The sequence below is a fragment of the Zea mays genome, chromosome 7 (assembly GCF_902167145.1).
Source record: "Zea mays cultivar B73 chromosome 7, Zm-B73-REFERENCE-NAM-5.0, whole genome shotgun sequence".
Taxonomy (NCBI): domain Eukaryota; kingdom Viridiplantae; phylum Streptophyta; class Magnoliopsida; order Poales; family Poaceae; genus Zea; species Zea mays.
In genome coordinates, this window is record NC_050102.1 from 13727499 (window position 1) to 13743853 (window position 16355).

The 16355-nt window shown below is 43.1% G+C and overlaps 2 protein-coding genes across 7 annotated transcripts; one reads left to right on the top strand and one right to left on the bottom strand.

Annotated features, from left to right (window-relative positions):
- Window positions 1-102: 102 nt before the first annotated feature.
- Window positions 103-9197, top strand: LOC100273608 (uncharacterized). 4 transcript variants are annotated; one of them, XM_035960418.1, is made up of 16 exons: window positions 103-415; window positions 1478-1845; window positions 2170-2271; window positions 3015-3062; window positions 3217-3287; window positions 3615-3733; window positions 3841-3936; window positions 4034-4143; window positions 4264-4344; window positions 4774-4874; window positions 6507-6615; window positions 7073-7178; window positions 7244-7329; window positions 7483-7608; window positions 8543-8636; window positions 8732-9182. In XM_035960418.1, exons 1-15 carry the CDS (start codon window positions 346-348, stop codon window positions 8627-8629), a joined length of 1680 nt encoding a protein of 559 aa, XP_035816311.1. In that variant the 5' UTR covers window positions 103-345; the 3' UTR covers window positions 8630-8636; window positions 8732-9182. The 4 variants fall into 4 exon arrangements, with proteins under 4 accessions (XP_035816311.1, XP_035816312.1, XP_008651099.1 ...); XM_035960419.1 differs by having other exon boundaries at window positions 129-415; window positions 8729-9182; XM_008652877.4 differs by having other exon boundaries at window positions 140-415; window positions 1469-1845; window positions 8729-9182.
- Window positions 9198-9962: 765 nt separating this feature from the next.
- LOC100285313 (uncharacterized) lies at window positions 9963-13356 on the bottom strand. 3 transcript variants are annotated; one of them, XM_035960626.1, is made up of 3 exons: window positions 13131-13356; window positions 12869-13004; window positions 9963-12110 (listed from the first exon to the last, which is right to left on the bottom strand). In XM_035960626.1, exon 3 carries the CDS (start codon window positions 10941-10943, stop codon window positions 10263-10265), a length of 681 nt encoding a protein of 226 aa, XP_035816519.1. In that variant the 5' UTR covers window positions 10944-12110; window positions 12869-13004; window positions 13131-13356; the 3' UTR covers window positions 9963-10262. The 3 variants fall into 3 exon arrangements, with proteins under 3 accessions (XP_035816519.1, XP_023156304.1, NP_001151678.1); XM_023300536.2 differs by having other exon boundaries at window positions 9963-12107; window positions 13131-13265; NM_001158206.1 differs by having other exon boundaries at window positions 9972-11033; window positions 13131-13209.
- Between the last annotated feature and the right edge of the window lie 2999 nt (window positions 13357-16355).

A 16355-nucleotide genomic window follows, 5' to 3' on the forward strand; every position in this document is an offset into this window, starting at 1 on the left:
AGCCCCTATCCTTGCTACAGTAATAGGGGAGGGGGACGCAAGCGTCCCCCGTTGAACACAGTCTTATCTAGGTGTACACGTTGTCATCCTCTATATGCAACTAATACACGCACGGTTGCACAAGGACAAGGCACGTGATCCCCTCGCCGATAACTCTGCCACGTCATACCATCAACTGCTGCGTCTCAGTACTCAGTAGTCAGAAAGACGCAAGCCGGCAAAGTTCATCTGCGGCTGCTTACTGTTCCCAAGCAGTTGGCATTGGCAATCCGCCAGACGCAAGCGTCCCCCTCCGCTCCTCTCAACCGGCACGGCGCCAGGTCCGCGGCGAAATCGGTGGACGGCATGCCGCGGCGCGAGGCGGCGAGGCTTCTCCGCCGCCTGGGCCCGATCGCTGTCCAGTCGCCGAAGCGAGGTGAATTGCTGATTTAGTGTTGAGGCTTGGTGCGCCCTGTTCCTTATTGGTGGAGGTGCTCGTGCCCGTGCCCGATCGGGTGGCTGCTGTGGCCTGTGGGCTCTAGGTTTTGTCCCCGAGCCGCCGTAGAGCGGGATTATGGTGTTCGGGTCTAGGATCACTTCAGTCTTCAGTGCTGGTGATCTGGCATAGTTCTGGTGCAACCGCGCGCTCGTTCTTCGTTGGTTCTAGCTTGAGTCCTGATCCTAGACTATAGTCAATGGTGATTTTTATCTGTTGGTGTTGGAGCACCAAGCTAAGCTGCAGATGCTTCATCACACTGGGCTCTGTTAATTATTACTAAGTTCCCAGAATAGTAAGACATATGTTGCAGCTGTTTGATTGGTGTAGCCTGTGCTGCCACGGTGGTTAGTGATTCGGCTAGCGATGTAGCATCAGAATGCAGCTTTGAATAGAAATTGGTTTTATTTTATCATTTGGGGAAAATTTACGCAGCGGAGTATCCCTAGATTTATTGAAGAGCTGGTAGTGCATGATGTAGGCCAATCTTTGATGTAGTTACTAAATTGTATTTGCATAAGTGCTTGTTTGGTTGGTTTATGAGATGAAGAATATGCCATGTTCACAAAATACTTTGGATTAGTTCAATAACCCAATAAATGTGCCATCAGCCATGTTGTCCGTGTAGTAGTACCCAGTGTTTTTAAGGCGTCGCCTAGGCGTCCAGGCGCTCGTATAATTCTAGGCGGCTTGCTCGCCTTGCCCGCCTAGGCGTTAAGGCGGTGGTCCAACTCCTCACCCCGTCTTACCGCCTTAAGAACACTGGTAGTACCAATCTTTAGGGCTTGGGCATTATTAGAAGTAAAGAATGACATCTCTTTCTCTTTCAGTGAGGATAGCGATAGCTTTAATAGTACATAATCAACGATTAAATTTTAGTGAGAATTTTAGCATATATAATCTTTACTGATCGAATACAGACACGTAACTAGATATCTTTGATGATCCCAGTAAAATTTGAGAAGTTTTGATTAAAATCTGATGATAAATTAGGCTTTTCAGGCATGCCTCATAATCAATATGAATCCACAAACCACGCTGTGAATTCTTATAGAAGATTCCACTGGATTCCCAGTGTACAGCACCCTCTGTGTGGACCTACAAGTAGTGGGGGAATATATGAAGGTCAACGCAGTGCTAACAAGGCTTGTGAAGTTCAGAAGCGCACATTTGGTTCTGCTGCAACACAGTTTCAGAGGAATCCAGCCTATTCAGTGCTGAACTCTGATGACATTGCTTACTTCAAGAGCATCTTGGGAGAAAATGGTGTAGTTCAGGATGAAGACAGAGTTGCAGTTGCAAATGTAGATTGGATGGGTAAATACAGAGGTGCAAGTCAGCTAGTACTTTTACCAAAAACTACTACTGAGGTATTTCATTAGCAATCTAGTGGAAGCTTAATTTCCTGAACATCATGTAGCTGCAATTCCATTTCCTGAAAGTCATGTACGGCTTCACAATGTAGGTACCATTATTTTAAAGAATAATTTACTGGTGTTGTTCAGTCTTTATATTGTACTTCTGCAAATACAAGGGTGTTGCAAAATCCATGCAAATGACATGCATGCTGATTCTTTCAGTAGCCCACACTTTTTCATGAAGATTTTTTAATAATTTATTTTTTTAGTCTTGCTACTCCTATCCACACACAAGAAAAAAGTGTGCACATTCTTTATTCAATGCTCTCTTTACAGGTATCTAAGATTCTTTCATATTGCAACACCAAACGATTGGCTGTGGTTCCACAAGGTGGCAACACAGGTCTTGTAGGTGGAAGTGTGCCTGTTTTCGATGAGGTAATTGTACTCCTATATCTTTTTAATCTCTGTGTCAGGAATGAAATGGTGGAATAGTACTTATTGTTTGCTAGGATTCGACCTATTGCTTATGCAAGTCATAAAAACATTTCTGTTCTATTAATTAGAAAAGGCTGAGCCATTTCATACGAAAAGGTGGGCTATATGTTTACATGGACTAGACCTGATTAATTGTGAATTATTGGAAAGATCACATAGACCTTGTAACTTGTTCATTTTCCACGTCATGCTTCTTTAGTAAATTTTACCTTTTTAAATAATATATGGCTCATATTTCCTATTATTATGCTTATCGATGTACTAAATTAATTTGTGTGTAGTGGTTCTGCAGCGAAAGGGCCTAGTGTTATGGTTAAGGCTTCCGAGTAGCACCTCCAGGTCCCGGGTTCAATCCCCTCGGGGGTGAATTTCGGGCTTGGTTAAAAAAATCCCCTTGTTGAGCCCCGCCTGCTCCTGAGTTACGTCCTGCGCGCCACCCTCCGGCTGGGCCGTTGCAGAGTGGGCGGTGATGGCCCGCTAGTGATGGGGGGCTAGGGTTCGAAGATTTTCTCGGGCGGGACCATGTTTTCAGTCTCTTCTTATATAATACCGGGAGGATGGTCTTTCCCTCCCCGGCCGAGTTTTTTTTTTTTGGGGGGGGTAGTGGTTCTGCATTTTCAGTTGTCAGCTGTTCCTAATGTTGAGCTGTAAGATCACTGATCAGTGTTTTACCTTGTATGCAGGTGATTGTTGGCCTTGCAGGCATGAATAAAATTATTTCCTTTGATAACGTAAGCTCTATTTCTTTTACATGGTTTCAGTAACTTGCATTTTGTTATGTGTGTTAGTTGCTTCTTCAAATGCATCCAAGGGCTATGGTAAATCCTTGAATAGTTTCACATAGAAGGTGCCGACTTCTAAGTGTGCTTGTTATAATGTTGTTAGGTAAATGGAATTCTTACTTGTGAAGCTGGTTGTGTGTTGGAGAATTTAAGTACCTTCGTGGAAAATGAAGGGTAAAGTTATCCTTAGCAGTTTGGTTCTGATATCAATTCCATAATCTTTTAGATATGCTATTATGCTATTATGCTTTATGACAGTGTGTTAGGGATTGAGTCATAAATCTATAAAGGTCACATACTCGTTTATTCTTGCTTGTGATGTCACTGATGATTTTGACAAGTTCCAGTACATTTACATTCGTTTTCTTACAGTTGTGAGATTGTTTTTTGCTACTCAATAGGCCAATATAAATTTTGTAAATTCATATGGTGGATGCCTACTGAAAACCATATATTTGATTTCCATGCCAGAGGCCTAGTTGACCTTGATTTGCTTCTCAGGTTTATTATGCCACTTGACTTGGGAGCGAAAGGTAGTTGCCACATCGGTGGAAACATTTCAACTAATGCTGGCGGCCTGCGTTTTATACGCTATGGTTCACTTCATGGAAATGTTCTTGGTACGTAGCAGTGTTGATCATATAGCTTTAATTTAACACAAATAATGCATGGATTTGAATTCTCATGGTGTCAGTTATTTCCCTTTTATATGTTTCCTCCCATGCAGGTCTTGAAGTTGTCCTGGCTGATGGGACTATCCTTGATATGCTTACTACTTTAAGGAAAGACAATACTGGGTATGATCTGAAGCACTTATTTATAGGTATGTACTGACCGTGCTAACTATTCCGTTACCACTGTGCAAGAACTGTTATTTTCACGGCACCAAACAGTTAGTAAATGCACAACTCATTGTTCAGGAAGTGAAGGCTCGCTAGGAGTAGTCACCAAAATATCAGTACTTACACCTGCAAAGCTATCTTCAACCAATGTTGCATTTCTTTCCTGCAATGATTACACAAGCTGCCAGGTTCTTTTTCTTGGGCACTCTCTCTCTCTCTCTCAATAAAAAATTTCCAGCCATTTTTTATGAAATTCATGTATAAAATCTTCAAGATAGTGATTACTGCTTACTGATTGTGCTTCCCAGAAATTACTACTGGCAGCTAGGAGGAGCTTGGGTGAGATCTTGTCTGCATTTGAATTCATGGATCATCACTGTATTGATCTGGTACTTGCATAAGAAATTCTGTTTGAAATAATTTTCACATTCTAGAGAGAATTAAGACACAAAATTGTTACTTGAGTTGATTAGGTGCTCTGAGTAGCGCTCCTCAGATCATGAGTTCGACTCCCTATGGTAACAAATTTCAGACTGAGTTAAAAAAATCCCCTCGGCTCTCTCATGATGTCTAAGTTCCGGTTGTGGTCACGGTCGCAGTCATTCTCACAAGGACTATGGTGCCGCTGTGTATGGGTGGAACAGGGGTTCAGGGGTTTTCTCGACTTGTGTGAGAAGAGCTTCTTAATACAATACCTGGTGGATTTGCTCAATAAGCCCTTAAAACAAACTTGACTAAGGGGTTCCTTATCCAAAGTTAATGGAATATTTCTTTTTTACTGTTAGATTGGTTTTTGATAGATTGCTTTTGTTTTGGAGGCTATGCAACATTTGGAAGGAGTTCAAAATCCTTTACCTGCATCACCGTACAAATTTTACGTTCTAGTTGAAACAACAGGAAGTGATGAATCATCTGACAAGTAAGTTACTATAGAAACAGAATATTGACAATGTATAGGGCAATTATTACTATTTATTTCCATTCTGATTTATCTATCCCTATTGTCAATTCTATCTTAGAGAGAATGTAGTAGTTATTTTACTTGGTTGTTTTATTCATGAGTCATTAGATAATAACAAAATTTCTGCTTGCATAAAGCTTTCATATTTGCAGGTTGTACCACTTTTCTCTATTTGAAACTAATTTGGTGCTAAATAGCAACTGAAAGAAATTGCTTTCCTTTATAGGATATGAGCTAGCTGATGATTTCTTTAGCATGTTCTGGTTTGGCCTATAGTTGAGTTGGTTAGATGGCTCCAGTAGCACTCCTCAGGTCATAGGTTCGACTTCCAGTGGGAGCGAGTTTCAGGCTGGGTTAAAAAAGGCCACTCGCTGGTTCCCTTGGTTGTGTACATACAAGAAAGACTGGCCTATAAGGGGGTTGATCCTCGTGTAGGGGCTAGGAAGCTCAAAACGCGGGTAAAGATCTGAACTGTAGGGGGCGAACCCTCATGATGCAAGGGGGGCCAACGTTCATGACATTTCTCGGTCGGGCTCAGTTTGAGCTTTTTAATATAATACCGTGGGAGCGATCTTTCCCCACCGATCCAGCTTTTTTTAGCGTACCAAGTACTATGACTTGACAATTTACATTGTTATTATATTATTATATTCACAAATACTTGAGAGGGTGCAGTATACAAGGGTGATTCAGGGGCGGGCCCATAGTAATTCATGGGTATTCAAATGAATACCCAAGAATTTTGTCAAAAAATAAGTATATATACTATACTATGTAATACATATGTATACTTAAAAATAAAAAATACAATAGTATTCAACTAAAACGGAAAATAGCCATGGACGTTTGGTGGGTTGGTGGCCCAACTGTATCCGGTGACCCAACAACCTACGCCTGCACGTCATCCTCCCATGCACGCCACACACCTGCACCCATCGTCCAGTTGCCCTAGCGCCACATGCCCACACATAGTTCAACCGAGAGCCGACCATGTATCGCCCATCCATGCCCAACGACCACCCGTCTCGGCATCACCCGACGCCCCGCCCGCCTAGTGGCTGCTCACCACCCGCCGCTCTCCATACGGCTCCGCAGGCCCATGGTGCCGCCCGTCACGGTGTCACTCGACGCCTACCTGTGGCCCGGTGCCGGTGTCGCCTGCCCCACCGCATGTTGCCCTCGCTTGGTTGTCTCTTGCCACTAGTATTTGAACAATTTTATTTTATGATCAATTATATGCTCAACTAATAACATATTACGGTGATATATATATATATATATATTTCATACAGTTAAATTTTTTTACTCGTCAATTTTGAATACCTATTCTTCAAATTCTGGGCCTGCCACTGGGGTGATTCCCTGTGATAAGCGGCTTAAGCCACATTCTTGTACATAAGCTGTCTTTTCTGCTTAATTGAAAAGCAGAACTCCTGCCAGTTTCTTTCAAAAAATGGCAATTACTTTGCGGAAGATCAAATATCATGCTAACTTGCATTTACTGATACTAGCCTTCGTGTTCATCTGCATATCTTGTCCTTATTTTTTTCTAGTTTCTCTTCTCTCTTGCTTATGGCTTTCTTATTGTAGGACAAAACTGGAAGCTTTTTTGTTGCGTTCAATGGAAGATGGTTTAGTAGCTGATGGAGTTATCGCACAGGATATCAGCCAAGCATCAAACTTTTGGAGGATCCGTGAGGTTGTCATCCTACAATCAATACTGTCTTTCATACCTTAATGATGACAGATGAATGTTATGACTGCTGAAACTTGACAACTATCAGTATCAAATTGTTCATGTGGTTAGTGATAGCTATGTAATGGCAGCGAAAGGGTCTCTAGCTAAGTTGGTTAGGTGGTCTGAGTAACACTCCTTAGATCCTGAGTATGGGCTACGATGCCACTGCGTATTGGTGGGGCTGGAGTTTGAGGGTTTTCTCGACCTACGTAAGGTCATCTTCTTAATATAGTACTCAGGGGTTGTCTTAGACGTATGGCTTGTTGACATTTAAAATAGATGCTCATCGTTTTCCAAACGACATCCTTCAAAACTAGAGATTCAAACGCGAACTACTTGCAATTTCACAAAATGACGAATAGTGTAAAGATGGGTCTTAAGGTTCTGATCCTGTTTTTACTTGTTATTGTTGTTGCAGGGTATATCAGAAGCATCCGTCAAAGTTGGAGCTGTGTACAAATATGACTTGTCCATAACTGTAGAGAAGCTCTATGATATTGTTGAAGAAATGCGCTGCCGTCTTGGTAATTGTCAGATTGGATCTGTCGATAATCTACAGCTTAATTAACTCAATATGTTGGTTCTCTAGGTGATAATGCAGAGGTATTGGGCTATGGCCACCTTGGAGATGGGAATCTGCATTTGAACATTGTATCAAGCAAATATGACGACAATGTATGTCTTTTGCATCAATTTGGATATAACTTTGAAGCAGATTGTTTACTTATGTTATGCTTCATTTTCTTGAGGTAGTCCGACTTCCTAAAAAAGGTATCCTGAGGTAGTTTACTGATAAGCTTATTATTTGTTTATCCAATGGAATTCTAGATTCTCGCACAAATTGAACCATTCGTCTATGAGTGGACATCAGCACAAAGAGGAAGCATCAGCGCAGAGCATGGTTTGGGGCTAATGAAAGCTGAGAAGATTCACTACAGTAAATCACCTGAAGCAGTGAGTGTTTCCATACTGCCCTGCCAACACTTGGAAGTATGTTGTACATAATGATTAAGAAAATGACCAATCATCCTGAGTTGTAGACTTGTTTTCTTTTGCATTTGAGCTGTCTGTTTCCTTAGCAAGCCTTAGTAGACAGGTCACATATGAAAAAGATTGAATATACCAAGACTTGCATACACCACCTTTTATGCATTGTTTTGAAATGACACAAAACAAGAACGATGCACTTTCATGAGATGCTTAGGTTATTTGGTAAAATCTAGAAGCTGAACCCTTCATTCTTAGATTGGCCTAGTTATCCTTTCACATTTTCAGGTCTGTTTTACCTGAATCGTTAGCCTAACATGCAAGGGAAAATATTCAGTGCAAACCAGATCTTTGTTAGAATCGTAAGCCCCCACTAGAAGAACATACTTAGGACTTATCAAAAAAATCAAAACCATGCACATCTAGAGTGTCTATAGATGTACATTGTCACAAAATAGGGATCCGAACACTATCTAGAAAAATTCATACGAAAATAACAAACCTCACGTGCATATGTGGTACTTAAAAAGACGATTTCCCAGAAATCGTCTTAGTGCATATGCACTTGGAAATTGTTATTTTGTATGAATTTTCACAAAAAAGAGTTTGAACCCTGAAATTTGGGGACAACGAACATCTATAGGTGCCTTATGGGTCTGCATGGTTTTAACTTTTTTTTTTTTAGAAATCCTAAGTATGTTCTTCTAGGAGGTTTTCACGATTCCGCCGAAGATGTGGTTTTGCATTGGACTTTGCAATGTGGTAATGCGAAATTGTGTTTCAAGAACAACGTAGATGTTTGTATCGTTTGGTCAACATTTCTAGTAGCAATCTGCAACTCCAGTTATGCAGGATCTTTCAGGTTGCCTTGCCCAAATAATGTTCTAATTTTTTTTATTAGGTACAACTAATGGCCTCCATCAAGAAGTTGCTGGACCCCAAGTCGATCCTTAATCCCTACAAGGTTCTGCCGCAGTCTGTACTGTAGCTAAAAGGTACTCTGTTATCCTGTAGCTCAAAGGAGTTATTTCCAAACTATTATAACTTCTAATCGGCTTATGTCAAATCACATTTCTCCTGTCATCAGCAGGTTAGGACCCTGTAAGTAAAGGAGTTTGTTAGGGCTGCTTGATGCTTGAATGGACTGTGAGCGGAGGCAACCGAATAATTGAGGCGAACATGCTTATCGGCGTTCCCAATGTAATGATTCAGTTGGTGGCGTCGTCAAACCACATCGGATGTCATCTGGAGAAAGAGTCATTTTACTTTGTCATTCAAACTTTCAGGATTAGCATTGAAATTCATAATTTGAATGCTAACAATTCAGGATACCATCTGCTAGCATATAAGATGTCCAGTCTAGAGGATAAACTGCAGCATATGAACCTTGCTCATTAGGCCGACATCTGCTAGCGCCAATTGGCAAGCACTGAAACTTGATGTTGCGCTGTAGGTACGGTTGGTGTGGGAACAAATGAACGGATAAATTCAGGGGGGAAATCGGTACTTTAGGGCTAGTTTGCCCCATTTTTATAAGAAAATTTCATTTTCTCAAGAAAAAATAAATTAGTTTTCCTTGAGAAAATAAAAATCCATAGAGAAAATGGGTTTGCCAAACTAGCTACAGAGAAATTCGTTACTTTCCTCAGTAGCTAGTTAGGCGTTTATTGCACTTTGTGCGTGACAAAACCAACAAAAGAGCGTATTTTACTTGCACTTCAATATTGAACTTCAATACTGTAACTTCTGGTCGTAGGGTACCATCGCTTGTTTGCTGAACACATATCTCTCTCTCGTGTCCAAAACATCCTCAACGAATAACCAGCTGAACCCAATTGAGTTTAACTGTGAAGATGACGCTATAATCTTCAACGAATAACCCTTCAACGAAAATTTAAAATAAAATGGAACAGGCAACAGAAATTTTTCCAGGGCAACTCGCAACTACATTGGATCCAGCATGAATTTGAGAACTTTTCACCACGAGCAGCAGCTGCAAGCCAGAAAACAAAGCAAACAAGCCGATACATCACATCTGCGGATCTGCCCTAGACATTGCTAGCAAACTTGAGTAGACCAAATGCATGTCTGCTGCAGGAAAATATCACAACAAACCATCACCTGCCTGCATAAATCAGAATCACGCCTTTCCGATTTTATATAGGCAAACCCAATAGCAACAACATCTGAACAGATTGGACACTGCCTGGCAAATAAATAAATATCAGAGCAGACTTTCATTTTCCGCAGATCTGCACATTGCCGCACATCACATCTCAGTATTGATGCCATGTTCAACTACGGTGCAAAACGTGGCACAGTTTTCTCGGTAAGCATAACAGAAGTCCAATTCAAAGACCACATACTGGAATTAGTTCATTATTTAGTGCAAACTCCAAAGTAGTTACACAAACATGACGAATCAACCAGGAGCACACTGCCTAAAGATTACGGTACCAGCATATTAATAACCCATGGACTGAACCATTGTCTTCATAGACTAATAAAACAAACTGCAACTGCTGGATAACACGGAATTGAAGGATCAAGCTGGCAAATGTAAATACTAGTGCATAGCTGAAATACACAGATATCTCTGTTCTGCCTCAGGGGAACATTCTTCAGTAACGATCATCATAAGCACGAGCTGCTCCTCCCCTGCTGGGACGATCGTATGGAGCAGGCCTATCTCGGTAACTCCCACCAAAGCGAGCAGGCCCACCGCCGCCGCCGCCACGTGAACCACCTCTGCCATAGCCACCAGTGCCCCTCGGTTCATCACGGTAGTAACCTCCATTGGACCTCCCTCCATCTCTCTCATAGCTCCTTTCTCTGGCAAAGCCGCTGGACGCATATCGATCTGCACCACTGTACCTGTCACCAGAATAGCGTTCTGCTGCCGGTGCATAGCGATCGCGCCCGGAACCATAATAAGTATCCCTGCTGTCCACATAGCGCCCACCATCATATCGATCATCATCATAGCGAGCAAAACGATCTGATCCTCCAAAGCGATCACCACGTCCACCAGTGCCACCACCATACCTTGAACCGGGAGAATACCTTCCAGTTCTACCACTTCCATCTGAATAAGGGCATTCACGAGCCCAATGTCCAGGACGGCCACATTTGAAACAATCATCACTGGCTGCTGGAACTACATCAGCTCCACTACGATATCCACCTCTACCACCGGACGAGTAACCACCACCACCACCACCACCATATCCATAGCCATCAGAGTTCCTAGGTTCAGCTTTGTTCACAGAAATATTGCGGCCATCCAGTTCTCCGTTATGCATTCCCCGAATGGCAGCATCCACAGCCCGAGGTTCTGAAAATGTGACAAATCCAAATCCCCTAGAGCGGCCTGTCTCCCTTTCCACTACAACCTATACATACAGTGAAAATGAACCAATGGGAAGACAGAAACTATATATAATAGTGAGCAACCAAAAATTCTATCAGTAGGAACAACATGCAAATTAGGGTATCAAATCAAACAGCTAATAAACATTGTGCAAAACGAGTGAAATCATCCCAACTGTACAAGAGTTTGGTCAATCCTTAATTCCTTATGCCACAACTCAAATTTGAATGCAAATCAAAATCTGCTTGACCATTCACTGGTTAAGAACATTAATGATTACTACAGCCAAAGGTCAGAAGTCAAAACTGAAGAATCAAGCACGTGATCACAGACGACAATGATGAGTCTGAACAGTTCCAGGTGAGGGCCACGTGCTGCAAGAACCAGTATCCAATCCAGAGAACTGAACTGAGACCAGTTACTTTTGGGCAATTGTATGGGCACAAAACTAGAGGTGAACTATACCATGACCAGGTAGATTTTAGTTACCCTGCCATATCCTTCAGTACCAGAAAAATATAATCCGGAAGTCTAAATGCATTTTTTAATCCTGGCTTTCCTTTGGCGCAAAGAACTAAGCATTTCCCATGGAAATGCACAATGGAGTGATGGACACTGGGAATAATGCTCTTTGAAGCAAGTGTAGGCAAAGATGAGCATACAACATTCTTCAGCATCACCATTGCTGCCTCGCTACTGAAAGGACAAATGGTTTCTCTGCCTTTCTTATCAAACTGATCCAGAATGACACAACCAAATTTTGCCACAAGTTCAGTCCAGTGCTGGCAACCATGTTTACTTGACTGGAGTTCATTAACCATGCCGGTGATGATTCTTTTGTGTTCTAAAGCTGGAAGCAGTTATCTTAAGTGCTAACAAGGCAAAAACAGGTATCTGGTTCTGTCCACAAAACAGATCACACCTAGCAAAACTGAATCTAACAGTGTATATGCCTCCAATTGATCTTTACTGAACCCATCATCGCAAAAAATGCTAACCAGTGAGCTCAAATGATTAGTGAATTTCTTTTCCTGCAACTTTGCTAACTTCCTAACATGCAGAAATTGAACTGACTGCAGTCTCTGTGAATCAGCAGCTGCTATTAGAATGAAATTGTAAGACTAAAGGGGGAAAAAGAAGCCATAACATACACAAATAAGAAACATCACTTGTTCCAGTTTATGATATATAATTTTTTTAGCTATAGCTGCGGTTATAAAAAAACCAACTTAAAACCATGAGGTTTTTCATAATAACAATAACTTTACTGAAGTCATGAGACACATTTCAGTTACCTATAACTAGGAATGGTGGAAACTGGAAACATAATCAAAATGGTGATAACATGCAACTGGTAAAAATTCAATGAAACTCTATAGTTCCTGGTAACCAAATTAAACATACCCAAGTTACAACAGTTAACAAACAGTTTAATCTTTAATCATCTGTTTCCCCCAGATCGAGCAGAAAATGTTTTTCAAGTGCAGTCTTTCTGTATCACAAAGAAAATTGATTCATTTGCTAAGGTATATGTAAAAACTATATTTGCAGCTAACTATCATTTATTTCTGCGCCTACTGCATCAGACTATCATGCAAGCAGATAGGACAAAAAAAACTATCCATATTTTATGAATCCCTTTGTTTGGAAGGAGCACATCCGTCAAACCACACCAAAACAGGGACCCCAACTAAGGCCTTGTTTGGATGCCCATGTATCCACCTCAATACATGTGCGTGGGGATTGAGGTGAACATGGACATCCAAACAAGCCCCAAACTCATAACGTTGCTAACACAAACTAACCCCAATTCCCTCAAATTACAAGCATCACGGCAGGCCAGAGCTGTCGCTGTACCTGAGCCTCGATGACCTTGCCGTACTGACCGAAGGTGCGCTCGAGCGTGCGCTCCGTGGTGTTCCACGACAGCCCGCCGACGAAGATCCGCCCCACTTTTTCCTCCGCCATCTAGGACCAAATCAACCAGAACTACCTGCACGGCAAAGCGGCGGGAAGATCCCATCAGGAAAACCGAAATTCCGCAGCGATCCGCGCAGCGCAACAGCGCGAATCGCGTCCCGACAAGACCGGACGGGAAGGGATGGCGACTCAGGCTCACCTCCGCGAGACAGGCTGCTCAGATCGAGGCGCTAGGCGGCTAGGGTTTAGAGGAGAATGGAACGATGCCAGCAGACGATGGAATGGTAAGGTATCTGGAGCGTCCTATATATCTCGGGAACTAGCACGTGCCGTCGGATTGGGATTTTTTTCTTTTTTATTTTTACCCTTTTATTAGTTCTCGTTTTCTAGTATTCGCTTGATTAGTCTCTTTTTCAGGAGCCTCTAAATCGAATCTCTAAGCATAAGATACGACTATAAGGGCTAGTTTGGCAGTCCATTTCCACACAGGGAATTTACCTTTTTCCCTGTGCCAGTGGCCCACGCGAGAATCTACCACGGGGTATGGCTCCGACATGTTTGGGAGTTAGCTCTGTGGGGGGATCGACCCGGTCTTAGCGTAGCTTCCGCGTGGAAACGCGCCCGACCTCCGAACGTCGGGCACCTATCCCCGACTCATGTCCTCTCTCGTGCGGTCGCCGGCGCTCTGAAGGAATGTCAGGGATCACAAGATATGGAGCCAGACAGCACCACCAGAGGAACGAAGATGACATGCCCAGACTTCAGCGGCAGCGACACAAGAATGATAGCGTCGGTAGTGGGAAGTTTCTAGAAGAGAGCATGAAGGGGTGAGGATTGGGGAAGAAGACTTGGAAACGAGGAAGCAGGGAGAAAGTAACATCGGTAGTGGGAAGTTTCTAGAAGAGAGCAGGAAGGGGTGAGGATTGGGGAAGAAGACTTGGAAACGAGGAAACAGGGAGAAATACGAGGCTGAGAACTAGTGTTTATGTTCTATGTTCTTGCATAACGTCCTCAGTTACAGAGTCACACATATAACCTTCCATATAGGCCCAGCCCTGCTAGTGTATTACACAGCCCATCAAGGCCCACTCCAATGCACATTCTTGTGTCACTGCCGCTGAAGCCTGGGCATGTCATCTTCGTTCCTCTGGTGGTGTTGTCTGGCTCCATATCTTGTGATCCCTGACATTCCTTCAGTCTGCTACTGCTAACATTCCCATGTCCTTTAAATGTCGTTTGTCCCCAAGCTGGCGGATAAGGAAACCAAAGTTTCAAAGCGTAAAGCAATCATCTCTCAGAATCCCTTCTGTTACGTGAATTCTGCAGCGAAACTTCATACTCGTCAAGCAAAACAAATGGTGGCATGAGAGCTTGATGAAATTTCTGCTAGTATTTTCACTAAGACAAATTCTGCACTCATGTAAGCTTTTCAAAAATATTTCATGAGGCCTGCTCTCATTGTAAATTTGCATCAGAGGAATATTATGATCAGCTAGAAGCCTTCTTGCAATAGCACGTTCATTTCCAACATCTAAAGTTGTCTCCGGGACTATTATTATGTTGTCATTCAATGAAATGCAAGCACATGAAGAGCTATTCAGCCTATCCAGCCATCTATACACTACATCTTGCCCTGGTAGCTCAGTCCATGTCTCATCAAATATGGTATAGAGGTGTGAAACTCTAGGTTCATCCAACCACTTGGCTGAGATAGTAAAATAAGGAGCACTTGTACTAGGATGTAAACATGACAGCAAACATATGTTAGCTTGCCCAATTAACTTGATCCAGGCACAATATCTATAGTTGGAATACATATCGCTGGCATAAGTGGCAAGGCAAAGTATCCTGCCGAATGCACCGTCTTGCAGTTGCATAGACTGAACCATCCTGCTCCCATCATCTTCATTGACAACAACTTGAAACCATAGTCCTTCCTCAAAGGGAAATGTACCCTTGGGACATTTCTATAAGATTTTGGTGATTAAGTGCTCCACACAAATGCTTTGAGTAATATTTGTGCCAAAGACTTAAGAAGTGCAAATCAAGAGTAAAGGTATGTTTCTAAGACTTAGTATATTGTTTTGGAGACTAATGTATTGTGTCTAAGTGCTAGAAACAGGAAAAGACCAATTTGGAAAAGACTTGGCTGAGCAGCCAAGACTCTGCGCAGTCTGGGTGCACCAGACTGTCCGATGGTGCACCGGACTGTCCGGTGCGCCAGGCTGGCTCTAGCGAACTGGCTGCTCTCGGGTTTCGTCGGCGGCGTACGACTATAAATCACCGGACTGTCCGGTGGTGCACCGGACTGTCCGGTGAGCCAACAGTCGGCCGGGCTAACGGTCGGCCGTGTAATCCGCGCGCGACGCGTGGCAGAGCCAACGGTCAGAAGGGGGCACCGGACTGTCCGGTGTGCACCGGACAGTGTCCGGTGCGCCAATGACTCTGGATCTTCAACGGTCAGCTGCGCCAAAACAGGAAAGAAATCTGCACTGGACTGTCCGGTGCGCCAGGCGTCAGAAGGCAAGAATTGCCTTCCTGGAATGCTCTCAACGGCTCCTAGCTGCCTTGGGGCTATAAAAGGGTCCCCTAGGCGCATGGAGGAGTACACCAAGCATTCTCTAAGCATTCCTAAGCACCAAGACTCCAATTCCGCGCATTCGATTCCTTGTGATAGCAACTAGAGCTCCATTTGAGTAGAGAACTCTTTGGGTTGTGTTGTGAGCTTGAGTTGTAACTTGTGTGCGTGTTTATGCTCTGATTTTGTGTCTTGTGTGCGTTGCTCATCCCAGCCTTACTTCCGTGCTTCTTTGTGAACATCAAATTGTAAGGGCGAGAGGCTCCAAGTTGTGGAGATTCCTCGCAAGCGGGATATAGTGAAACAAAGCAAAACACCATGGTATTCAAGTGGGTCTTTGGACCGCTTGAGAGGGGTTGATTGCAACCCTCGTCCGTTGGGATGCCACAACATGGAGTAGGCAAGTGTTGGACTTGGCCGAACCACGGGATAAACCACTGTGTCTATCTGTGTTGATCTTCTTGTGGTTATCGTGTCTTGCAAGAACTCCTCTCTAGCCACTTGGCTTTATTGTGCTAACTCCTAATCAAGTTTTGTGGCATTAAGTTTCAAGTTTTTATAGGATCACCTATTCACCCCCCCTCTAGGTGCTCTCAATTGGTATCAGAGCCAGGTTCTCTTCAAGAAAGGGACTAATCGTCCGAAGAGATGGATCCTAAGGGAAAGGGGATGGTGGTCAACGACAAGGAGAAGGAGACCATCTTCAACGAGCCGAGGGACGACAAAGCAAATGACTCCGGCTCGAGTCAAAAGAAGAAGGAAGGGAAGAAGAAGAGGCGGATCAAGAAGATCGTCTACTACGACGACAGCGACGAGTCCTCTTCTTCCCAAAAGGACGACGACGAC